Source organism: Miscanthus floridulus, chromosome 8 (assembly GCF_019320115.1).
Source record: "Miscanthus floridulus cultivar M001 chromosome 8, ASM1932011v1, whole genome shotgun sequence".
Classification (NCBI taxonomy): domain Eukaryota; kingdom Viridiplantae; phylum Streptophyta; class Magnoliopsida; order Poales; family Poaceae; genus Miscanthus; species Miscanthus floridulus.
In genome coordinates, this window is record NC_089587.1 from 160,822,813 (window position 1) to 160,844,425 (window position 21,613).

Here is a 21,613-nt window from a genome sequence, read left to right on the forward strand (position 1 = left end):
ATTAGTTTTTTTTATTAGTATCCGAAAACCCCTTCCGACATCCCCGAAACATCCGATATGACATCCAAAAATTTTCATTTCACGAACTAAACGCGCCCTAAACTCCCAATAGATACACACAAAAGTCACTCATTTAATTAAATTGAGTCAGTCTTCCGTCAATCTTCCATACGTGATTTATTGTTTGTTGCATTAGCATTTATCATGAGCCTAGAAATTTATTATTTAAGATTAAATCTAATTAAATTCAACAAAAATAGCTAGCTCATTAATTTTGGTACAAGCATCACACGACAAATTGTACGTTCAGTTGTAACAGCCAAATATACTCGTATTTGCTAGTCTAATTAATGTTTCCCTAATCTCCCATCCATCACTGTGGCCTTCAGCCAGAAGCCACCCGTCTCTCGTCGCCATCGGAGCTGCCAAAGCAAGCAAACCCCGGTAGGCACACCAAATGTGCCAACCACCCAAACAAACACCCCCCCCCCCACCCCCACCAACGCCATCCTCTACAAACGGCTCTCTCCCTGGAGGGATTTTTTACTTTTTGCCATCCTTACGGATGTTACTCATCCATTTGTCAGTTTTACGTGTGCCCCTACACAATTGTCATCGCAAACATTGAACTTCCTACAGTTTTACCACTTTCGCTGATGTGGCATGCCAAGTGGGCATGCCAGCGTGGCAGCGAGCCTGGGAATCTCTACAAGGCATGCGAAATTACTTGTTTACCCCTGCTGCTTCTCTCTCCCTCCTCTCACTGACGCGTGCTTCTCCTTTACTACTGCGCAGAAGTCAGTGCCGGTGATGGTGGCCGCCAGCGCCAGAGCTTCCCGACCCCCTCCTCCCCGGACGAGCGCGGCTCCACTAGCATTGGCTGTCCTTCGCCACCGTCGGCACGCCTAGGGGTGAAAGGTCCTAATATGGCTAGAGAGGGGTGGATAGCCTATTAAAAAAACTACAAACCAACTAGAGCAATTTGATTAGTATAACAAATAGCGAAATACAAACTTGCTCTAGCTCTATAAGGGTTGCAAGCCATCTATCCAACAATTCTAGTTGCTATGATCACTAAACACATAATTTGATATGTCACTACTCACTAAGAGCTCTCACACTTGTACACTAAAGAGCTCTCACACTTGCTACGCTAAAGAGCTCCACTAGATGAACTTAAACTACAAAGCAAGCTCTCAATTCTAGCTACACTAAAGAGCTTGCTACAACTAGTTTGCAAGAATATAAATGAGTGAGTAGGGTGATTATACCACCGTGTAGAGGAGTGAACCAATCACAAGATGAATACTAAATCAATCACCAGGAGAATACCAAAGGGCAAGAGACAACCAATTTTCCTCCCGAGGTTCATGTGCTTACCGGCACGCTAGTCCCCGTTGTGTCGACCAACACTTGGTGGTTTGACGGCTAAGAGGTGTTGCACGAACCTCGTCCACACAATTGGACACCACAAGAACCTACCCACAAGTGAGGTAACTTAATGACACAAGCAATCCACTAGAGTTACCTTTCGGCACTCCGCCGAGGAAGGCACAAGACCCCTCACAATCACCATAATCAAAGCCAGAGACAATCACCAACCTCCGCTCGACGATCCTCATTGCTTCAAGCCATCTAGGTGGCGGCAACCACCAAGAGAAACAAGTAAATCCCGTAGTGAAACACAAATACCAAGTGCCTCTAGATACTATCACTCAAGCAATGTACTTGGATTCTCTCCCAATCTCACAAAGATGAAGAGTCAATGATGGAGATGAGTGGGAGGGCTTTGGCTAAGCTCACAAGGTTGCTATGTCAATGCAAATGGTCAAGAGGGTGAGCTTGAGTCGGCCATGGGGCTTAAATAGAAGCCCCCACGAAATAAAGCTGTTGGCTCCTTAGTCCACTGAAAAACGGGGCGACCGGACACGCCGGTCAGATCGACCAGACGCTGGACCCCAGCGTCCGGTCGCTCGATGTGTGCCACGTGGCCCTGCTTCAAATGTTGATCGCCCGATCTCAACGGTCATCAGTACATTTAAGTTGTGACTGAACGCGCTGTTTCGAAGTGACCAAATGCAGGACCCCAGCGTCTGGTCATTTCCAGTAAGGTTCCATTCACGACCGGACGTGTCCGATCATGCCCGACCGGACTCACCCAACGTCCGATCACTCACCGTCTCCTCTGTGCGCCGCCACGTTAGCGTATGTCAGCACTGACCGGACGCAGGCCTTGAGCATCCGGTCACACTTTGCGCTAGCGTACTGACCGGACGTAGGACCCTAGTGTCTGGTCACTGCGTGACCAGCGTCCGGTGCACTCTGTGAAAACCCTATCTTTTTTTTGTACAGTGCGCCGGTGGCACCGTTAGACTGTCCACACTCTACGGGCGAAAACTCCACCGGTGGAGTTTCGAACCCTTGCTCCCAAGTGCTAAACACAATGTGTATCACCTTTGTGCATGTGTGTTAGCATATTTTCACAAACATTTTAAAGGGTGTTAGCACTCCACTAGATCCTAAATGCATATGCAATGAGTTAGAGCATCCAGTGGCACTTTGATAACCGTATTTCAATACGAGTTGCAACCCTAAAAGGTCCTAATATGGCTAGAGGGGGGTGAATAGCCTATTTAAAAATCTACAAATCAACTAGAGCAATTTGATTAGTATGACAAATAGCATAATGCAAACTTGCTCTAGCTCTACAAGGGTTGTAAGCCACCTATCCAACAATTCTAGTTGCAATGATTACTTAGACACACAAACTTGCTACTCTAAAGAGCTCAACTAGATGAATGTAAACAATAAAGCAAGCTCTCAATTCTAATTACACTAAAGAGCTTGTATCAACTAGTTTGCAAGAATGTAATCAAGTAAGTAGGGTGATTATACCGCCGTGTAGGGGATGAACCAATCACAAGATAAAGATCAAGCCAATCATCGGCAGAATGCAAATAACAAGAGACAATCGATTTTCTCCTGAGGTTCACGTGCTTGCCAACACGCTATGTCCTCGTTGTGTCGACCAACACTTGGTGGTTCGGCGGCTAAGAGGTGTTTCACAAACCTCGTCCACATGATTGGACACCGCAAGAACCGACCCACAAGTGAGGTAACTCAATGACACAAGCAATTTACTAGAGTTACCTTTCGGCGCTCCGCCGGGGAAGGTACAACTCCCCTCTCAATCACCGGAGATGGCCACGAACAATCACCAACTCGTGCCGATCCTACACCGCTGCACTGAGCCGTCTAGGTGGTGGCAACCATCAAGAGTAACAAGCGAAATCCGCAGCGCAACACAAATACCAAGTGCCTCTAGATGCAATCACTCAAGCAATGCACTTGGATTCTCTCCCAATCTCACAAAGATGATGAATCAATGATGGAGATGAGTGGGAGGACTTTGGCTAAGCTCACAAGGTTGCTATGTCAATGAAAATGTACAAGAGAGTGAGCTTGAGCCAGCCATGGGGCTTAAATAGAAGCCCCCGCAAAATAGAGCCGTTGTACCCCTTCACTAGGCACACTACGGGCTGACCGGACGCTCCGGTTAGACTTGACCGGACGCTGGCCCTCAGCGTCCGGTCGCCCGATGGACGCCACGCGTCACTAGCTTCAAACGTTGTTCGTCAGATTTCAACGGCTACGAAGCTGACCGGACGCTCCGACAAAACTGACCGGACGCTGAAGCCCCAGTGTCTGGTCGTTTCCAGTAAGCTCCCCGAGGCGTATTTTTCGACCGGACGCGTCCGGTCCACCTTGACCGGACATAGACCAGCATCCGGTGCAATACCCCTCGGTACTATGTAGACCCGTCAGTTTGACCGGATGTAGCCTATCAGCGTCCGGTCGCTGAGTGACCCAACGTCCGATCAATAGACCGACACGCGCACCGTCTGCTGCCACTGATCGGATGCACCAGTCCAGTCGAGGCCAGCGTCCGGTCACTTGTAGTGACCTCCAGCTTTTCTGTCTAGGGCGCCGGTGGCACCGTCGGACTGTCCGCACTCTACGGGCGGACACTCCGTCGGTGGAGTTTCTTACCCTTACACCTAAACTTCACCACCCTTGATCAAATGTGCCAACCACCAAGTGTATCACCTTGTGCACATGTGTTAGCGTATTTTCACAAACATTTTCAAGGATGTTAGCACTCCACTAGATCCTAAATGCATATGCAATGAGTTAGAGCATCTAGTGGCACTTTGATAACCGTATTTCGATATGAGTTTCACTCCTCTTAATAGTACGGCTATCTATCCTAAATGTGATCACACTCACCAAGTGTCTTGATCACTAAAATAAAATGGCTCCTACATTTTATACCTTTGCCTTGAGCCTTTTGTTTTTCTCTTTCTTCTTTTCCAAGTTTAAGCATTTGACCATCACCATGCCATCACCATTGTCATGATCTTCGCCATTGCTTCATCGCTTGGAGTAGTGCTACCTATCTCATAATCATCTTGATAAACTAGGTTAGCACTTAGGGTTTCATCAATTAACCAAAACCAAACTAGAGCTTTCAATCTCCTCCTTTTTGGTAATTGATGACAACCCTTATACAAAGATATGAATTAAAGTTCATTTGAATCCATGTTGCTTGCCCAAGCACATTTACCATGTGTAAAGGATATGGGCAAGTTTCATGAACTCCATATGATAGCAATTGCTCCCCCTACATATGTGCTAAGAGTTTGGATTGAAGCTTTGCACATATGATTAGATAGGAAATATAGGAGTCAATTTCTACCAAATGATGCTAAGGTATAAGAGATGGACCTTTGAAGCGTGATACCAATCGGAGTGCACCAATATACCATCCTTAGCACCATTAGTAACTAGACATATACAAGAACTAGAATACCCCGTGAGATCAACATTACATGCAAGGGTCTAGTTTCCATAGAATGAACATAAGTCTAGTTACTTAGTCTATGCATGCTAGTTTTTCATTTCAACATTCAAACCTACAACTGGCATACACCACACAAGCATGGATATTTAAAAATTTTGTGCCATGCAAGCAACCATATGTAATGCACATACAAATTTACCATATGAGTTCATGAGCTTGCTCCCCCTATTTGTATGCTCAAAATTTTAATTGATCCCCTTCCTTTGTCATATATTATCTTTCCCCTTTGTTTCACTATCTTTATACACTATTTCTCCCCCTTTGTCATCAATGACCACAAAGGCTTAAAGTATAGATAGGGTAGGATTATTAATGTCAACAATTTGCACAAAAGGTAGCCTCAAATTATAGATATGTTGGGGTGAAACCATGTGAAATGAGGATCATTTTCCCAATTTGGTTCAATCTAAATTACTTGCAAAAGATATTTAGCTCAGTTTGATCCAAGGACAAGCTTCTTCACACCTCCAAATAAGGGTTATCTTGTACCATGTTGAGTTAAACACTTATAGCTCATTTTCTAAATCAAACACTAGGTTTACAAGCCCACAAACATGTCATATGCTACCACTAGATCATTTCAAACATTCAAGCAATAGTGATACCATACAAGCATCAAATTTATTTGATTTTCATGAATGAGCCTATTCAAATGTGAAATATGTCTAGATGCACTAATCATGTCCTTAGCAATGGATGGATGACATGTCAATCAACTTTACCTTGCTTGGCTCAAAGGAGAGGCATGTCATATAATGGGGGTGCATCAACACATATTGGAGAAGTCAAGTATGTTCAATTCATTCCTTAGCTTGCAAAACCTCTTCTCATCAAGTGGCTTAGTGAATATGTCGGCAAGTTGATCTTCGGTGCCCACACTCTCTATGCAAATGTCCCCTTTTTGTTGGTGATCTCTTATGAAATGATGGCGGACATCAATATGCTTTGTTCTTGAGTGTTGAACCGGGTTGTTGGTGAGCTTTACGGCATTTTCATTGTCATATAACAATGACACTTGCTTGAACTTGATTCCAAAATCACTCAAGGTAGCCTTCATCCAAAGTAATTGAGCACAACAACTACCGGCCGAAATGTACTCCGCTTCAGCGGTTGAAAGTGCTACACTATTTTGCTTCTTTGATGACCAAGACACAAGTGATCTTCCCAATAGTTGACATGTGCCCGATGTGATCTTTCTCTCAACTTTGCATCCTGCATAATCGGAGTCCGAATATCCAATCAACTCAAATCTTGCTCCTTTGGGATACCATAATCCAAAATGTTGTGTATGCTTCAAGTACCTCAATATTCTGTTTGTAGCCTTCAAATGACTTTTTCTTGGCGAGACTTGAAATCTAGCACATATGCATACACTAAACATCACATCTGGCCTTGATGCGGTCACATAAAGTAGACTTCCAATCATAGACCGATATATCTTTTGATCCACCATGTTGCCACTAGCATCGCTATCCAAGCTTCCATTTGTCCCCATTGGTGTACTAATAGCTTTACTCTCATCCATTTTAAACTTCTTAAGCATGTCCTTGATATACTTGCCTTGACTCACAAATGTGAAATTCTTCATTTGTTTGATTTGAAGACCAAGGAAGTAACTAAGTTCTCCAATCATAGACATCTCAAACTCACTTGCCATCATCTTGTCAAACTTCTCACAAAATTCTTGATTTGTTGACCCAAAGATGATATCATCAATATAGATTTGCATTACAAACAAGTCATTCCCAAGCTTCTTGGTGAAGAGAGTGGTGTCAACCTTTCCCATCTTGAATCCCTTAGAGAGTAGGAAATCCCTCAATCTCTCATACCATGCTCTAGGTGCTTATTTCAATCCATACAAAGCTTTTCTCAACTTGTAGACATGGTTGGATTTCTTCTCATCTTCAAAACCGGGAGGTTGCTCAACATACACAAGATCATTGATGTACCCATTTAGAAATGCACTTTTCACATCCATTTGGTACAACTTGATGTTGTGGGCACAAGTATAAGCTAGCAAGATCCTAATTGCTTCCAATCTTGTAATCAGGGCATATGTTTCTCCAAAGTCAAGACCTTCAACTTGAGTGTAACCTTGAGCCACTAATCTTGGTTTGTTCCTTATTACTATCCCATCTTGATCTTGCTTGTTCCGAAAGACCCACTTAGTTCCAATCACATTATGATCCTTAGGCCTCTCAACTAAATCCCATACTTGATTTCTTGTGAAGTTGTTTAGCTCTTCATGCATAGCATTGATCTAATCAACATCCCTCAAAGCTTCATCTATCTTCTTAGTTTCAATGGATGACACAAATAAGAAATGCTCACAAAATGAAGCCAATCTTGATCTTGTTTGCACACCTCTTGAAATATCACCAATGATAGTATCCAATGGATGATCTCTTGCAACATTGGTTGGTTGAAGCATTTGCACTTGATTGCTAGCATTTGATTGATCACTTGGTTAAGATGATGAACTAGCCATTTGTTGATCTTGCACATTGCCATTACTAGTGCTTGCTTGGATTTGATCATGAGAACTACTAGATTGCATATTTGAGTTAGAGAGCACTTGATTCTTGTCATCTTCAACATCAATCACCTCTCTAGGCCTTAACTCACCAATGTCTATGTTCTTCATTGCATTGACCAATTGAGTGCCTTTTACATCATCTAGGTTCTCATCTTCCTCTTGGGAACCATTTGTTTCATCAAATTCCATATCATGAACCTCCTCAAGAGTACCACTAGCCAAATTTCAAACTCTATAAGCCTTGCTAGTAGTGGAGTAACCAAGCAAGAAACCTTCATCACATTTCTTTTCAAACTTACTTAATCTAGTGCCTTTCTTCAATATATAGCATTTACAACCAAAAACTCGGAAGTATGCTATGTTGTGCTTTCTTCCATTCAATAGCTCATAAGGTGTCTTTTCCATCATGGGGTGACAATAGAGTCAGTTGCTATAGTAGCAAGCCATATCGATTGCTTCGGCCCAAAATGAATGACTCACATTGTACTCACTCAACATTGATCTTGCCATGTCAATCAAAGTTCTATTCTTTCTTTCAACTAAGCCATTTGATTGAGGAGTGTACTTGACCGAGAATTAATGTCTAATTCTAAATTCATCACATAGCTCATCAATTCTAGTGTTCTTGAATTCACTATCATTGTCACTTCTAACTTTCTTAATGGTTGTTTTAAACTCATTGTGAATGCCCTTGACAAATAATTTGAATGTTGCATACACATCACTCTTATCAATAAGAAAGAACACCCATGTGTATCTAGTGAAATCATTCACAATCATAAATCCATATTTGTTTCCACCAATGCTAGTGTATGTGGTTGGTCCAAACCAGTCCATATGCATCAACTCAAATGCCTTAGATGTGCTCATCATGCTCTTCTTAGGATGTGTGTTACCAACTTGTTTTCCGGCTTAACATGCACTACATAGCTTATCCTTCTCAAATGTGACATCTTTCAAGCCTCTAACTAAGTCATGCTTAATCAACTTATTCAATTGTTTCATTCTAACATGACCAAGCCTTCTATGCCATAACCAACCCATGCTTGACTTAGTGATCAAACATGTTGACAATTGAGCTTCTCTAGCATTGAAATCAACTAAGTATAGATTCTCATATCTAAATCCTTTGAATATCAAGTTAGAGCCATCTACACTTATGATCTCTACATCATCCACACCAAATAGCACTTGAAACCAAGATCACACAATTGAGCTACTGACAATAGGTTGAAGTTCAAGCTCTCTACTAATAGCACATTGGAAATGCTCAAATCATTGGATATTGCAATCTTACCAAGCCCTTCGACCTTGCCTTTGCCATTGTCACCAAATGTGATACTATCAATCCCATTGCTCTTGCTTTCATTGATTGAATTGAGCATTCTTGGATCACCGGTCATATGTTGTGTGCACCCACTATCAAGCACCCAATGCCTTCCTCCGGCTTTATAATTTACCTACAAAAGAAGATCAATTCTTTTTAGGTACCCAAACTTGCTTGGGTCCTTGTAGGTTAATCACCAAGGTCTTTGGTACCCAAATGGCCTTCTTCTTTGGGCCCACAATTGGTGCACCAATGAACTTAGCCTTCACACCATTGGCACCCTTATAAAGCATGTAACAAGAATCAAATTTGATTGAGGATACATTAGATAGCTTGTTCTTGTTAGTCTTGCAATTTTGCTTTATATGCCCAACTTGCTTGCATCTATTGCAAAACCGATCATTGCCCTTCACAAAGCTAGCTTTGGGAGTGACAAAGGCCGCCTTGCCTTTCTTGAGGGTATAGCCTAATCCCTCTTTATTGAGAGAAAACCTTTGGCTACCCAAGCACTTTAGCAAGCGGGCATCTCCACCATAGGCATTGCCTAAGGCACGAGTGATCTCATTTACCTCCTTCTTGAGGTTCTCATTTTCCACCATTAGTGATGTATCATTCATAGGTGGAGTGGTAATGGTTGTGCTACAAGAAGTGTTAGTGGGAGCAACAATAATGGGTTCATGAAAAGATTCATCAATAAGATCACATGTTAGTCCCACATCACATGTAATCATCACTTGCTCCTTCTCGGCCTCCTCCTTCTTGACTTCCTCTACTTTGACTTGCTCAATGAGAGAGGAGTGAGCTTTTTCAAGCTTAGAGTGAGTTTTGCCAAGCTTCTCATGGGCTTCCATTAGCCTCTCATGAGTGTCATTTAGCTCATCAAAGGATTGCTCAAGAGATTTTAATTTCTTGCGCAATTCTTTGCACTCCTTTCTTTTCATCTCATTGCAAGTGTGCACTTGCTCACACATGTCCAAGAGCTCCTCCTTGGAGTACTCCTCATCATCATCATCACTCCTACAAGTATCACTTTCGCATTCATGATCATCACTTACATCATATTTTACCTTGGTAGATTTTGCCATGAGGCACGTCGATGGAGTGTCGAAGATGGAGGGCTTGTTGTTGATGGCGATGCTTGCTAGTGCTCTCTTGATAGATTTCTTGTCATCATCACTAGAGCTATCACTATCCGAAGAGCCATCACTATCCCATGTGACTACATAGCCTCCGCCCTTCTTCTTCTTTTAGAAGGTCATTCTTTTTTTTCCTTCTTCTCCTTCTTTTCTTTCTTATCCTCCTTGTGCTTCTTCTTCTCATCCTCATCATTGTCACTATTGTATGGACAATTTGCTATTACATGATCGGAGCTCTTGCAATTGTAGCATCTTTTCACATACTCTTTCTTCTTGATGTGATCTCTTCTCTTTCTTGCACCATAGCCCTTCTTCTTCATGAACTTGCCCATCTTGCGCACAAAGAGAGCCATAGCCTCATCATCAATATCACTTAGATCTTCATCATCACTTGATTCTTTCTTGGACTTGCCCTTGTTTTTGTATGATGATGAACTAGTCTTGAATGCTATGCTTTTCTTCTTCTTGTCCTCTTCTTCCTTCTTGTCCTCCTTGTCATCCCCCTCCCTTTCCACACGGTATATCTCTTGTGTCATAACATCACCTAGTACTTGGTTGGGGGTAATGTCCTTCAATCCTCCTCTTATGATGAGCAATCTTAACATCTCAAATCTTGAAGATAAGCACATCAAGAATCGATAGGAGACATCATCATCCTTGATCTTCTCTCCCAATACCTTCAAGTCGTTGACAATGACTTGCAATCGATGGAACATCTCCGGGATGCTCTCATCATCCTTCATCTTAAAACTTGTCAACTTGTCTTTGAGGATGTACAACTTGGCACTCTTCACCGCCGGTGTGCCCTCATATGTTTCTTCCAATCTTTTCCACACCTCATTTACTCTATCACAATCCTTGATTTGCTCAAACACCTTGGAATCAATGGCATTGTATATGGTGTTGAGAGCCATTGTATTACATTGCTTGTTGATCTTATCTTGATTTGTTGGATCATCGGGATCAATGATAGCATAGTCATTCTCAGTCACTTCCCAAACTTGATCATTGATTGAACCAAGATACATTCTCATCTTTCTCTTCCAATAATCATAGCATGTGCCATCAAAGAATGGTGGTTTGCCCCCCACATGGTTGAACACAACTTGAGCCATAATTTGACACCAAGGTTGTTAAGCCTTTAATCAAACGGTGACCACGGCTTTGATACTACTCGAAAGGTCCTAATATGGCTAGAGGGGAGTGAATAGCCTATTTAAAAATCTACAAATCAACTAGAGCAATTTGATTAGTATGACAAATAGCGTAATGCAAACTTGCTCTAGCTCTACAAGGGTTGCAAGCCACCTATCCAACAATTCTAGTTGCAATGATTACTTAGGCACACAAACTTGCTACTCTAAAGAGCTCAACTAGATGAATGTAAACAATAAAGCAAGCTCTCAATTCTAATTATACTAAAGAGCTTGTATCAACTAGTTTGCAAGAATGTAATCAAGTAAGTAGGGTGATTATACCGTCGTGTAGGGGATGAACCAATCACAAGATGAAGATCAAGCCAATCACCGGGAGAATACAAATGACAAGAGACAATCGATTTTCTCCCGAGGTTCACGTGCTTGCCAACACGCTACGTCCCCGTTGTGTTGACCAACACTTGGTGGTTCGACGGCTAAGAGGTGTTTCACAAACCTCGTCCACACGATTGGACACCGCAAGAACCGACCCACAAGTGAGGTAACTCAATGACACGAGCAATTTACTATAGTTACATTTCGGCGCTCCGTCAGAGAAGGTACAACTCCCCTCTCAATCACCGGAGACGGCCACGAACAATCACCAACTCGTGCTGATCCTACACCGCTGCACCGAGCCGTCTAGGTGGTGGCAACCACCAAGAGTAACAAGCGAAATCCGCAGCGCAACACGAATACCAAGTGCCTCTAGATGCAATCACTCAAGCAATGCACTTGGATTCTCTCCCAATCTCACAAAGATGATGAATCAATGATGGAGATGAGTGGGAGGACTTTGGCTAAGCTCACAAGGTTGCTATGTCAATGAAAATGTGCAAGAGAGTGAGCTTGAGCCGGCCATGGGGCTTAAATAGAAGCCCCCGCAAAATAGAGTCGTTGTACCCCTTCACTGGGCACACTGCGGGCTGACCGGACACTCCGGTTAGACTTGACCGGACGCTGGCCCCTTCGGTGTCCTCTGCTTCAGCAACGACGACGACCATGGAGGTGAGAGCGCGGTGAGGAAAAGAGATGGGCCTGAAGGAGAAGCTGACATGCGGGGCCCTCGCGTCAGCGAGAGGAGGAAGAGGGCCCACGCATGAGCGAATGTCGGGAGAGAGAAACAGCAGGGGTAAACTGGTAATTTTTGCATGCCCGGTAGAGGTTCCCAGGCTTGCTGCCAGTACACATCAGTAAAAGTGAAAAAAAAACATAGGAGATTCACTGTTTACCGGGCAATTACACAGTACCATACGTAGAGTCGGCAAACGGAGGAGTGTCATTTGCATGGCAAAAAGTTAAAAATCCCGCTGGCTCCCCGACTCCTCCCCCATCGCCGCCCTCCGATCCCTCATGGCCGCTGCCGCCGCCGCCGCCGCGCTCGCCTCCCCGGCGGCCATCCGCGCATCGCCGGTGCGCCGCGGCCTCTTCAGCTTCGCCCCTGCGCTCCGCTCCGGCCCCGACCGCAGCTCCCGCGCCGTCGCCCTCCCCGGTACGGCGTGCCGACCTCACCTCTAGAGTGACAGCAGTAGTTTGCTTTGATTTCGTGGGTTCTTAGGCTCTGCATCGTTGGGAAGCTGCTGGCGATTATACTATTGAAAGGATTCCTCGGTATTTCAAGTTTCACCTTGGCAGTGTATTGGAATTTTGAACAATGGGTTCCTGCTCTTTCGAATGCGTGCTTCCTGGGCGTTCGTATATCATCACTTTGTAACAACTTTGAGTGTGGATTTGGTATACTTGTGTGAACAAGGCATATATGATGATGCCCTTGCCTGGTCATTCACAGGGAAACACTGTAGTTTGAACATGACATCATTCCAATTCCTTTTGTCAACAACTAAATTAATTAATATTTTTTCTTTTTTACTAAGTAATAAATTGTATTTGCAGGTGTAAGAACTCATGTTGCGGCTGTGGATCAAGCCATTGTACAAGGTGAGACAAAGTTGGAAGGTCCTGTGGTTGTTGTTACTGGTGCTTCCAGGGGGATTGGAAAGGCCACTGCATTGGCTCTTGGAAAAGCAGGCTGCAAGGTTAGCAGTTTAAGTAATCTGTTTATAAATATATAGAAGTTTATCGAATGTGTATGGTGCTTCTTAAACTCTGCACAAACCTCAAGCCCACAATGGCCATTGCTAGAGCAAGCTGTTAGATTTCCAATTTAAATGGACCATTATGCATAATGGATAAATGGTTTTATCCTCAGAATATTATGAAAGCTGTGATTAAACTTCAGGTCTTGGTGAATTATGCCCGATCTTCAAAGGAGGCTGAAGAAGTCTCCAAGGAGGTAAGCTTCAATTGTGGCAAGTGGCCTCTTAAATAAAATACTTTGGTTTCCTGTTCTTTCTTCTTCTTGTTGTTTTCTTTTTGGCGCTCCCCAAACAATGCCTGAAAGACAAGAGTTAAGCAGAGAAAATGACTTAAATGCAATGACAGGATGCTATGTTTAAATTAAATTTGCCAGGCTCCCATCTACATTAAACATGCATTGTGACTGATAAATTAATTTCTCGTTAAGTTTCCTTGCTATCCACTCAAAGTTTGTGGACTTCTATTGAAATAGTTACTGCTTCTTCTGGAAGTATCCTTTATGTTTCTCTTAGAGCAAATCACTCAAAAATTTAAATATATATGAATATATGATATAGGATTTTTTATTATACTAGTGCCAACTTTAATATGGCAAAATAACCAATAGATACCTCACTGATGATTTTATTTTCTATTTTTGCATGGTACGTTATCTGCAAATACATGTGTAGATGAGTGTACTTGATGATCAATTATTACCCTATTACACATGACTCAAAAAAAGACCCCACCCCACCAATATAGCGTTTGCATTCCATTAAACATTGTTGATCCTACTGTCATTCTAAAAGTTATCCTTAGTTGCTCTTCCATCTCCAACACATTTAAGATGACAATGTCATGTCAGTAATTGTATTTTATTAGGGCAACTGTTATCCAAATCCGTTTGTCTCAGCATTCTCTCAATTATACATAACATTCCACCTCTAACGTTAGGTGTCAAGATACATACTCCCTCCTTTCCAAATTATAAGACGTGTTAGCTTTTCTAGATACATAGATTTTGAGTTTTTTCGGAAAAAAGATACATAGCTTTTGCTATGCACTTAGATATACACTATGTCTAGATACATAGTAAAATCAATGTATCTAGAAAAGCCAAAACGTCTTATAATTTGGAATGGAGGGAGTACATACTAATGCATGTAGTTTATGAGTTTTTGTCTAGTACCAAAATGGAATGTTTCATTGGTATGGGTCATGTTTCAATATTTACTTATAATATAATCAATGTTTCCCTTGGTGCTCACCTAGCCCTGCCCTAATCTCCAATCAGTTTCTAGCTGCTGGTCTGGCATTAGCACTAGTGTTAGGTCGTAGGGGAACAATAAGGATTACGAATGAAACAAATTTTTTTCAGATGTCACAGTTCAATTATAGCCTGATATCCTTTGGTCATTGACAAGAAAAATATATTTAATAAACTATTTTTTCACAAACACGCAGGAGATCTGCATACCATCATATATTTATAAACTATAGCTTGACATCTGTTGGTGTTTCAAGGGATTGTCAATGAATTTACTATTTGAACGGAGAACACACCATGTTTTTTTGGGAGCAGATTTTATTTTCAGTCTAATTTTGCACCAAACTATATCAAACTTAAACACGTACTAATATTTCTATATTTTTACAGATTGAAGCATCTGGAGGCCAAGCCATTACCTTTGGAGGAGATGTTTCCAAAGAGGCTGATGTTGAATCAATGATAAAAACGGTAGGTAAGTTGGGAGTGAATTTTTGAGTTGCCAATTTGTTGTTTCTTACATCAATTCTTCTCCTTTTCGATTCTGACAAATACCCATGTGCAAATCTTGCACTTGCAGGCTGTTGATACATGGGGAACAATTGATGTACTAGTCAATAATGCAAGTACTGCCAAATGTATTTTTTTTTGTTTTGCAACTATTCCCATTTGTTTCACTTCCAACAATTTGAAGCAAAAAACTGATAATAGGAATCACACGGGACACGTTGTTGATGAGAATGAAGAAATCACAGTGGCAAGATGTGATTGATTTGAATCTTACAGGCGTTTTCCTTTGCACGCAGGTATTTTGCCCCCTTCTCTCCCCATTTTGCTGCAACAGTTATTGTTACCATCTCACATCAACATATACTTTGCAGGCTGCAACAAAAGTAATGATGAAGAAGAAAAAGGTTGGCAATTTTTTTCATTGTCAGACTGATATTTTATTTCTGTTTTTTTGTTGTTATGCATATATCTCACTTTGTATACCAGACTCTTATTTTCATACTGCAATGCAGGGAAGAATTATCAACATAGCATCAGTTGTTGGTCTTACTGGTAATGCTGGACAAGCTAATTACGCTGCTGCCAAGGCTGGGGTTATTGGGTTCACAAAAACAGTTGCTAGGGAGTATGCCAGCAGAAATATTAATGTGAGCACACCTTTTGATTCATCATCTCAAAACTTTTATCCAGTTTTGCAGTTAGTGAACTATTTCTGAACTTCTCTATTTAGGCAAATGTTATTGCTCCTGGATTTATTGCATCAGATATGACCGCTGAACTTGGTGAAGAGCTAGAGAAGAAAATTCTGTCAACTATTCCCTTAGGTATAATATTACTTACATGTTCGCATTCTAAGCTGTAACCAATATTCCTTAGTGTCTAATTCAATGTGGTTAGTTTCTTCATTAATTAATCTGCTCATTACTTACTGCTTTTCACTCCTTTTGGGCAATGCGCTGGTCTGTATTTTTGAATTGTTTCTTGTTATTACTAGTCAGTGCATGTGTGAAGTTCATGTTAACTGCCTTTGATTTGGCTTATGAAAATGTAGGGACATAGTCTGTATCAGCCAAATTCGTGTTTTTTTATTATTTCATAGTACAGATGATGACAATATAATTAATTAACTATTACTAAATACTTTCAGTGTGGTTATTAGCTATTGACTGCGTGCATTCTTCATACGTTGTAGCATATTCAAGCATTAAGGATAGGAAACACACACACGCGCGCGCGCACGCACGCACGCACGCAAAACCTCTTTCAAAATATTGAACCTTAATCTCAAAGAATCCATTGTTGTTACTGGTAGGTGGAAGGTCAAGTGTTCATGTCAGTCATACTGGAGTTTTTAAAACTTTTTAATAGGTTCAAGGTCCAATAATACTTGACTTTCTAAAACTTTTTGAATAGGTAGGCCCTTTAGGGATCAACGTGAATGCTGACTGGCTTGTTTTAGCCCTTAGATAAGCTAGGTTTCAAGCTGAGGCTTCAGTTGAAGCTGGAGAGGGGAACAGGCTTGTCTAAGTGTATCTATATCTATGAATTTTATTTACCAGTGAAAGTCACTTTGACGATTTATTTACTATGTAGTTCATCAGCAACAGCAGATAGACATGTAGATAGAGAAAGCAGCAACAAGCCCAAAAAACACATGTATCGACGTTGCTTACTAAATGCAGTTTGTTCTCTTTGAAAAGTAATTGAAACACACCATTCTTTGGGCTGGTGTGTATACACCTAATTGTTATTAATTAAAGACAGCTACAGATTCAAATATGGTGTGTCATGAACTCATGATGGAACTGGGGATTTCTGTCGCTTGACTTACTATATCCACCTTCCAGTTATTTTAGAGTACATGCTGATTGTGAAAACAAGGTGACTGATTGGATTGACTCACTATATAGCATGTTCCTGTGTAGTGCTCTCACCTTTGTCAAAACTTAGTAGTGCTCTGATCTATGAATAAACATGATTACATGAGTGTTGGATAATGCAGTTTTGTGAATATTGGAAAAATACAGATATTATCTCATTGCATCACTTTCCTGGAACTAATGGGTGTACACAAATTCCTAGGGCGATATGGTCGTCCAGAGGATGTAGCAGGTCTGGTGGAATTCTTAGCCCTCAGCCCTGCTGCAAGCTACATCACTGGACAGGTCTGGTTACAGATGGTGTGCGTTATCTTTTCGTGGTTCTTGAAACTTCTGATGCGTTCTCACCGAGCTCCTTTGCCTTGTGATGAAACATGCAGGTCCTTACAATCGATGGAGGCATGGTGATATAAGGCTTCAAATTTGTGCCTCCGGCCTCTATTATCTGTCGCAGAAAAAAAATGTAATTTAGTTTTGAGGGTCATTGTTTTAAGGGTTGATTTTTTGTCCACAGCGATTTGTTGTATCTAGTTCGATACGAAGGGAGAGTTGTAAGAGATACTAGAGATTACAGACGTATATTTAGCTTTCTTTCTGAGCGATTGGCCAATTGCTTCCGGCTCCAGCCATGTTTTTTTTTTATTACACAGTACAGCGTAGATACTCATAACGTACGCATACTCACCTCTACAAACGTGTGCATGCAAATTTTATCCCTATGAGTATCTTTGAAGACTAGGTCAGCAAATGTTCGAGATTACAGGTGACTCGCTGTTAATGGGAACGTCATATACCTATGGATAGGAACATCTCATATCATTGAAAGTACAACGGACCCGAGTCGAACCCAGTACCTGACGTGCTACAGGCCCTTTGGTCATGTGCATCCCTTATTGGCATACTCTTTCCTTTTCGGTCCCCTACTCTTGGGCCAATGCTTGGTTTCTCTTCTGTTTCTACATTTTTAATTCCACGCGTGTTTATTTTTGCGAAAATTAAAAGCCTCACGAGATTCATACTTACCTGTGCTTGGGTTGGATCTGAACAAAGTACGCTCGAAGTAAGATGGCTCCCAGATGGAATAAAGGTGCTGTTTTTAGCAGGCTGGTCGATATATTAACCATGCAAGTTTCTTTCCATTTAGTGCCACAGCACGAGGAATGCATCAAACATAGATGGAACAAAGGTGCTGTTTTTAGCAGGCTGATCGATATTAACCATAAGAGACTAGTTTCTGCTTCCATTTACTGTGGCAGCATGAGGAATGCATCAAACATGACTCATCATAATTGAATTCAGAACCACCACACAGGACTGTTTATACTCGGTTCAAACTGAATTTGTGAATCAAATTCAGAAGCACCCACGCAGGATTGTTTATACTCGTTCGAACTGAATTTGTGAATCAAATTCAAAAGCACCACACAGGGTTTATACTCGGTTCAAACAGAATTTGAAGCTTGCTAACTTAGCATGGCTCCTCAACCAGAGATATGACTGCTTTTGCAAAAAAAAAAAAAAAAAAAAAAAAAACAGTATGAGCGCAATTGGTTAAAACGGTCACAGATATAATGAACGTTAGTGATAAGATTGTAGACGAAAAGAAGTTGCCACCAAGTATGAACGCCAATATGAATTGCCAGTCAAACCAATCTAGGCAATTATGGTAACAGAGGAAATACATCGTACTTTCGACACACAGCAAATGTCCATACAAATCAAAACTTAAAACACTTCCTAGGGAAAGAAACTGCCGATGATATGCTAAGCACAGCATCTCACAGTTCTGACCTAGGCCTTGATAGCATACTTCCTCATGGGGAAGTACTTCTCACGCTTCTTTTCCCTCTCCGTCTTCAGAGAAAGCTGCAGGACAAACAGCGAAAAATGTCAGGCCATCTATGGTTAAAAAACCAACACAAAAGAACCACCACTAAAAGAAATATGTCATGCAATTTCAGCTACAAACAGCTGGTGATGGATAACAGACTATCAATCAATTGAAATTCCAGTGTCACATTTTAAACAAGTTATTGTTTCAATTGTCACTTGCCCACATGTCAAACATTCAGAAACTGATTATATACCACCATTTTGTGCTGTCATAGCAATTGAAAGATAACACAACTGGCTAGTGCTTGCAGACACCTGATAACCCTAAAACCTAAACCTGGTTGCAAACTTGAGCTCCGCATGGAGAGGGTTATCAGGTATCTGCAAATGCTTAAAACCGTATATGAACAGATTGAAGGAAAAATATCACCAACCACAAACACTTACCTTGATTTTGCACATCAAAGAGCAATAACATTATTCAGCTCATATATTCAGTCAGCAAACATAACTCACATTCTAAAGTTGCATCCATACGCAAAATCTATTGGCTCATGAAGCTCAGAGGAATTTCAAAAGAAAAAAACTGTTACTCAATTAATGATTCATCCAACAAGGAACATAACATAACTTATATAACACTTATTGAAAGAGCCAATCAAATTGATGCAACAGATTATCAGGATATTTATTCCTGTCAATTATAAAGGATATAAAAATGCTCTTGGAGTTGCCCATCATGGAAGAAACATAGCATAATAACTTGTATACCACTTATTGTAAACAAGACAATCAAATTACAGAATGACAACTCAACAGATTATCAGAAATAATTGCCACTGGAATAATATATACTCAAGGTTCCAGCCTAAGTGCACTGGAATTATATACTCAAGGTTCCACCTAATTTCACTAAGTCATGATGTTAGTATCAAATGAAAGTTGTAGCAGAACATCTGCAAGTGTTTCAATTAAAACGCCATATTCTAACATTACGGGGCAGTGGTCGTAGGAGTATGGCGTGTATACCTGGTGCTTGGTCAGGCGGCGGCGGATGGCACGGGTCTTCTTGGGGCGGAGGTCGAGGGGGAGCAGCTTCTTCTTCTTGTAAGCCTCCCGCAGCGCCGACTTCTGCTTCTGCGAGATCACCGTGAGCACGCGCGCGATCGAGGTACGCACCACCTTGCTGAAGAACCACAGGGGATGGGTACAATTCGATTCGATTCAGTCCAGTTCAGGAGCAGAGAAGAGCAGGAGAAAATAGAGGCTGGAGGTACGCACATCTTGGACAGCTTGTTGGGTGCGCCGCCGGTGACCTTGGCGACGCGGAGGAGGGAGAGCTCAGACTTGAGCTCCTTGAGCTGCGCCTGCAGGTCCGTCTTGCTCTTCCCCCGGAGCTCGTGCACCTTGATCCGGGCTGCCAGTCATCGCCACACAACAAAACGGGTGTCAGATCGGCGCGAAGATAAGGAGGATAACTCCAACGAAGGATGGAATCCTGGCGGTGTCTTACCCATGGCGACGGTGGCAGTTGCGACGGCGGCAGCTGCGGCGGCGGGGTGGGGAAGAGCGGCGCGCGAGGGGAAGAGGAAGGGTAGCGGCGGCGGAGGATTTATATAAGAGAGGGGGGAGCGTGTGGCGGAGACGAAACCCTAGGCTGAATAGCGTGGGCTGACTGGGCCTAATTGTGCTCAAGGGGATGCGACTGGGCTATAGCGTCGAAATCAATAAGAGTTTGGTTTTCGCTTTTTATATTATGAAAAAGTCTACATTAACTCCTCAACTTTCGTGAAAATCCGCTTTTACTCCCTAAACTCCAAAATCGGGCAAAACACCCCCTCAACTTTTGAAACCGTTCATCTTACCTCTCTGTGGCCATGTTATAAGCAGTTTTGAAGGTGGTTTTCTCTTTTTCTTTTTTATTTATTTTGGCTGAATCTTTGAAAAATTATAGTAAATCACAGAAAAATCATAAAATAGAAAATCTAATTTTGTTGGACTCCACATGAGTAGATCTACACAATGAACATATAATATGGTATGCTTTAGTATAAAGTTTTTGTTGTGGCTTTAGATCTATGATTTTCTGTAATTAGTTGGAATAATTCATAGCTGCAGTTTTATGGTCTAATTGTAATAAAATTTTTATGGTGAGATAATTATTGTATGATTGAACTATAGTAAAAATCTCATACTCATTGGATCATGTATATCTTAGTTATAGATTTATTTATATTTAACAAGCATAAATCTAAATAAAATCTATAGCTAAGTTATACATGATCCAATGAGTATGAAAATTTTACTATAATTTAAGCATGTAATAATTAGCCCACCATAAAAATTTCACCACAATTGGACCATAGAAACTGTATATATAAATTATTACATTTAATTACAGAAAATCATAGATTTAAAGCTACAGCAAAAACTTTGTACTAAAGTATACCATATTATATGTTCACTGTGTAGATCTACTCACGTGGAGTCCAACAAAATTAGATTTTTCATTTTATATTTTTTCTGTGATTTACTATGATTTTTTAAAGATTTAGACGAAATAAATAAAAAAGAAAAAGATAAAACCGCCTTCAAAGCCGCATATAACTGGACCAGGGAGGTAAGATGATCTATTTTAAAAATTGAGGGGGGTGTTTTGTCCGGTTTTGGAGTTCTGGGAGGAAAAGCGGACTTTCGTGAAAGTTGAGGAAGATAATGTGGACTTTTTCCTTATATTATTGTTATGGTTAATGCTTGTATTATTTGACTTTTTAGACCGTGTTCAGTGTTCTTCTTCATTTTAAATTGGACAAGGTTGTATCTTGCACGATGCTCTCTCTCTTGAATAATAGACGGGTACATGATGTGTCCATGAATTGCTGTAGTATCAGTGATCAAATTATTTTGGCCTCGTTTGCTGGTCTGAAA

The 21,613-nt window shown here is 41.4% G+C and overlaps 2 protein-coding genes across 4 annotated transcripts; one reads left to right on the top strand and one right to left on the bottom strand.

Moving 5' to 3' along the window:
* The first annotated feature begins 12,412 nt into the window (after nucleotides 1-12,412).
* On the top strand, nucleotides 12,413-17,479 carry LOC136473858 (3-oxoacyl-[acyl-carrier-protein] reductase 4-like). 3 transcript variants are annotated; one of them, XM_066471500.1, is made up of 11 exons: nucleotides 12,413-12,608; nucleotides 13,010-13,152; nucleotides 13,326-13,409; nucleotides 14,853-14,933; nucleotides 15,043-15,088; nucleotides 15,174-15,268; nucleotides 15,344-15,376; nucleotides 15,485-15,619; nucleotides 15,703-15,796; nucleotides 17,055-17,137; nucleotides 17,233-17,479. In XM_066471500.1, the coding sequence occupies exons 1-11, from the start codon at nucleotides 12,470-12,472 to the stop codon at nucleotides 17,263-17,265; spliced, it is 966 nt and encodes a 321-aa protein (XP_066327597.1). In that variant the 5' UTR covers nucleotides 12,413-12,469; the 3' UTR covers nucleotides 17,266-17,479. The 3 variants fall into 3 exon arrangements, 2 of the variants coding, with proteins under 2 accessions (XP_066327597.1, XP_066327598.1); XM_066471501.1 differs by having other exon boundaries at nucleotides 13,356-13,409; XR_010762764.1 differs by lacking the exon at nucleotides 17,233-17,479 and having other exon boundaries at nucleotides 13,356-13,409; nucleotides 15,737-15,796; nucleotides 17,055-17,132.
* Nucleotides 17,480-18,421: 942 nt separating this feature from the next.
* Nucleotides 18,422-20,354, bottom strand: LOC136473859 (large ribosomal subunit protein uL29w). The gene is made up of 4 exons (XM_066471502.1): nucleotides 20,199-20,354; nucleotides 19,967-20,102; nucleotides 19,715-19,871; nucleotides 18,422-18,718 (listed from the first exon to the last, which is right to left on the bottom strand). The coding sequence occupies exons 1-4, from the start codon at nucleotides 20,200-20,202 to the stop codon at nucleotides 18,644-18,646; spliced, it is 372 nt and encodes a 123-aa protein (XP_066327599.1). The 5' UTR covers nucleotides 20,203-20,354; the 3' UTR covers nucleotides 18,422-18,643.
* Nucleotides 20,355-21,613: the final 1,259 nt, after the last annotated feature.